At 38.0% G+C, this 3,681-nt stretch overlaps 1 protein-coding gene across 1 annotated transcript in view; it reads left to right on the top strand.

The window, feature by feature from the left end:
* Positions 1 to 3,681, top strand: part of LOC101861494 (sodium leak channel non-selective protein) — a gene marked incomplete in the record, with an annotated part of 77,838 nt that continues 74,157 nt past the window's right edge. Inside the window, 3 exon segments of the mRNA XM_013079319.2 lie at positions 1 to 255; positions 1,383 to 1,529; positions 2,685 to 2,864. Of these exon segments, the coding sequence (XP_012934773.1) occupies positions 1,419 to 1,529; positions 2,685 to 2,864 (291 nt within the window).

Genomic DNA, 3,681 nt, shown 5'->3' with positions numbered 1-3,681 from the left:
CCTTCTTTTATAGACACAGCACACAATGGCTCCTTTCAAAACAACCGTTCGAAAAAAGCAGCTGTAGCGGAACCTGTGGAGGATTGGATTTTTCTCAGCTGGGACTGAACTTATTTTGCTTATTTGAAAGGGATACGTGTTGAGATGACGGACATTCTTTAGGTTAGGCCCCTGTCAAGTAGTCATTCACTCACGCACGAGACGATGATGATGATGATGAGAGTCCAACCTGTGGCTTCTTGACCGAACGAACGGGTGAGTAAATTTATAGAAATACAGCCTGTCCGGCTGGCCCACTTGTTGATGTGCAGGGAGAGAAAGATGGGTACATTTTTACTTCCACTCCCGCACACAGAGATGCTCAGCTTAGGGGGGGTCAATATTTAATGCAATTGTTTGCTGCAGATCATACATAAAGCCATCAAAACTGTCGCAAATCAACTCTTTTCATGAAAATTTCAAACCTAATAGCAAGGAAGTTGATATTCTTGATGAGCTCATCAATAGGCCTTTAACTATATCTATAAGGGGTCAGAGATAGAATTATAACAAAGAGAGAGAGAGAGAGAGAGAGAGAGTGGGGGTGTGGAAGAGAGAGATTTAAATGTTGCTTGTGTTCACCTTAATGAAACAATTGATTGTATTTAAATTATACTTAAAGCCAATGTCGGCCCTTTTTCTTGTTTTCCTAGAACTGGTGAGAAAAAGTGAAGAATGAATCAAAGGCCAAAAGCATATTGCATGTGATGTGTTTGTTTACAAGATTTCCCTATATGACTCATAGTCAATTAAAATGTCACACTTCACTTGGAATATCAAAGGTGTAATATTTGTGTTATGACGTGGTGAAATCAGACGCTCGTTAATTTTTGGGCATATATGGAGTTAATAGTAGGCCCTATATCCTTAAGCTTGTTTATTTGTCTTTCTTTCTGTGAAAAAAATACCCATCTATCTTGAAGAGAAGTCGAGATATTTGCCAGTGAAGGAGGTGGGTAGCCTGTTTTCTAAGATAAAATTTGCAAGAAAATTGCAGTCAAAGTTTGGTAACTTCTATAGCTTAAAAAAAATTAATATGTGTGAAAACTGAAAAATGACATATTTATGCCATTAATCGAGGTTTTTTTCAGTGAATTTCACACATGTAATATATATAGATGGACATAAAAGATATTGAGCCAGAATACAAAAATTCTTCAAAAATTTCCAAACTGAAGGATAAATGCCTGTTTCTTCAATTTCATTATTTTGAAGAACGCTAATTTCCCCCTGACACCTCACATTTTATTTGATGTAGTGTAAAATTTAACACCTTTTTTATAACTATTACATCATACAAAACTTTTATTTCTTTACATGGTATACGTGCCCAAATTTTCCAGGAATCTTCTTACCGTTGACAGTTCCCATCCACAATCATGCTAGTCAACCGGAAAACCAGCTTCAAGGACGGAATGCCTATGGCGGACTACGGACCTGATGAAAACCTGAACGACAATGCAGACATTGAATGGGTTAACAAAAGCTGGGTAGGTGTTTACGACTAGATTTTACTCATATAAATCTGAATTTTTGCTTTTACCCTCGTTAAATACACTTTTGAGTTTGATTTAGACAATGACAATGACAATATTTATTCATCTTGGAGGGAGAAATTTGTCTTGGTGGATTACAATTGCAGTGGATGTTACAAAGGTATGTGCACTCACACGTACGCACTACAAGACAGGACTTTAGTAAATCACGCGCTGAAACAACCTACTTCCGTTAAACATTCTCTCTCTCTCTTTCTCTCTCTTTCTCTCTCTCTCTCTCTCTCTCTCTCTCTCTCTCTCTCTCTCTCTCTCTCTCTCCGTCTCTCTCTCCTTCCCTCCCTCCCTCCCTCCCTCACTGCATTTGGTAAGAATGAATTTCTCTAACAAATTTCTTTAATACTTTAAGTCTGGGGGACATACAGCTGAATCTGCTCTAACGGCCACCTGTATATAAGACTAATAAGACAATCTTCTGTACAAATGGCTACCTTTCACTTCTTCCTCTTCGTATGTTTTAACATTATGACACAGTGTAAGATGGCCACCTGTCTAATATGGCCACTTTTTTACTCAACAATGGATTGCCATTTTAGACAGTTTCGATGGTATTTTTATATTCTGGCAGACATACACCTTGTTTTCACTCTGAGCCTTTGGTATGAAATCCTAATTTGACGACTTCCTTTAAATGTAGAGAACGGTCCTGTTGACTTCTGTGGAAAATATGCTAGGGATGGTACTATGTAAATACAATCACTTTTACACCATACTGAACTGGAGACAAAATATTAAAAAACCTCTCTCATGTTGCCATTTCTGGATGGTTCATTGGTGCAATCTTGTTTTTGTTCTTTGGTTAATGTCATGCTAAGGGACACAACCGAGGGATCCCCTGTCAAAAAGCCATAGTCTCTTACCGTTGTTTAGCATTTTAGGCCAAAGGTATGTGTTTTTAATTAAAAGTAAAGTTGCACCCTTCATTTAAAACTCGTTGATCTAGTGCTAAACATCTGGATCACCATGTGGTCATAGTGGGGTTGTAGTTATGTCTTGCAGGAACAGGAAACAGTACTATGTGATTACCATGATGTATGGGGGTGTGGGGGTTCAACTCTACCTTTACTGTTTTCCTTTTGTTCTGTTTTCCAGGTACGCCGGATTCTGCGCGTCTGTGCGTTTGTCAGTATGGTCTCAGTGAGCATGAACACTCCGAAGACCTTCGAGCTGTATTACTTCCTGCTCTATTTTACCTTCACCCTTGACCTCATCATCATGGCCTGTTTCACTGCGGAGCTGGTGGCGAAGATGCACATCAGGGGAGTTTGGAGGGTGCGTTGGTAACTTTAATCCTTTAAGCCTCAGTCCCCTGCATTTCTAGGACAAGACTCGTTGATCTGCTTCTCTTTGGGTTAACTGGAAAACTCACGGAGATGTCATTTTGTAAACTGAAGGGCATACATATGGCATTCAAACTCAGATGTCTGTTTGGCTCCATTGGGTTAAAAATATATAAGGGGCCGAGGTGCAAAACCCACTATATCCATTTAAGCACTTTTGAGAAAACAACTTTTTAAAAATGCTGCAATAAGCACAAACATGCGTAAAAAGAAGATTTTTTGTGGCTTTTAAGAAGTATATGTTGGGTTTTGGCAGAAAACGCTTTGTGCATCTGATAGCCGGAAACAATGTGCATTTATAAGCAAAAAAATATCGATTTTTTCCAAAATATCGCTTTGTTGATTTTGCATCTCACCCTCTCTCATATTATGGTTATTTCCTAAGGTTTTCTTTCTTTATTGTTGTGTCATTGTAGTACCAAAGAGTCCCTGAAAATTTATTTGAAAATGTTGTGCTTTTATGTTCCCATCGATACAATAGTAAGTCCCTGAGACAACGGATGCATTGTTTATGTATGTCTAAGTTGATATATTCATTTTATAGCAGTCATTTTTTTTTCTTTCAGAATGAATTACTTCATATCTCACCATATTAAAAGAAAATTATGCATCTGCCTTGAAAACCAATATATGGTACTTGTCTGACCTATATAATTTGGAGTCTGTCATAGCAGAAATCCATTATAAAGAGAGAAGATATCTTTACTCACATTTATGTTACTATTTTTTTTTTTTGGGGGGGGGGGGGG

Source organism: Aplysia californica, unplaced genomic scaffold (assembly GCF_000002075.1).
Source record: "Aplysia californica isolate F4 #8 unplaced genomic scaffold, AplCal3.0 scaffold00048, whole genome shotgun sequence".
NCBI classification, from domain to species: Eukaryota; Metazoa; Mollusca; class Gastropoda; order Aplysiida; family Aplysiidae; genus Aplysia; species Aplysia californica.
The sequence above is the reverse complement of the archived record's forward strand: the minus strand, read 5'-3'. Positions and strand labels throughout refer to the sequence as shown.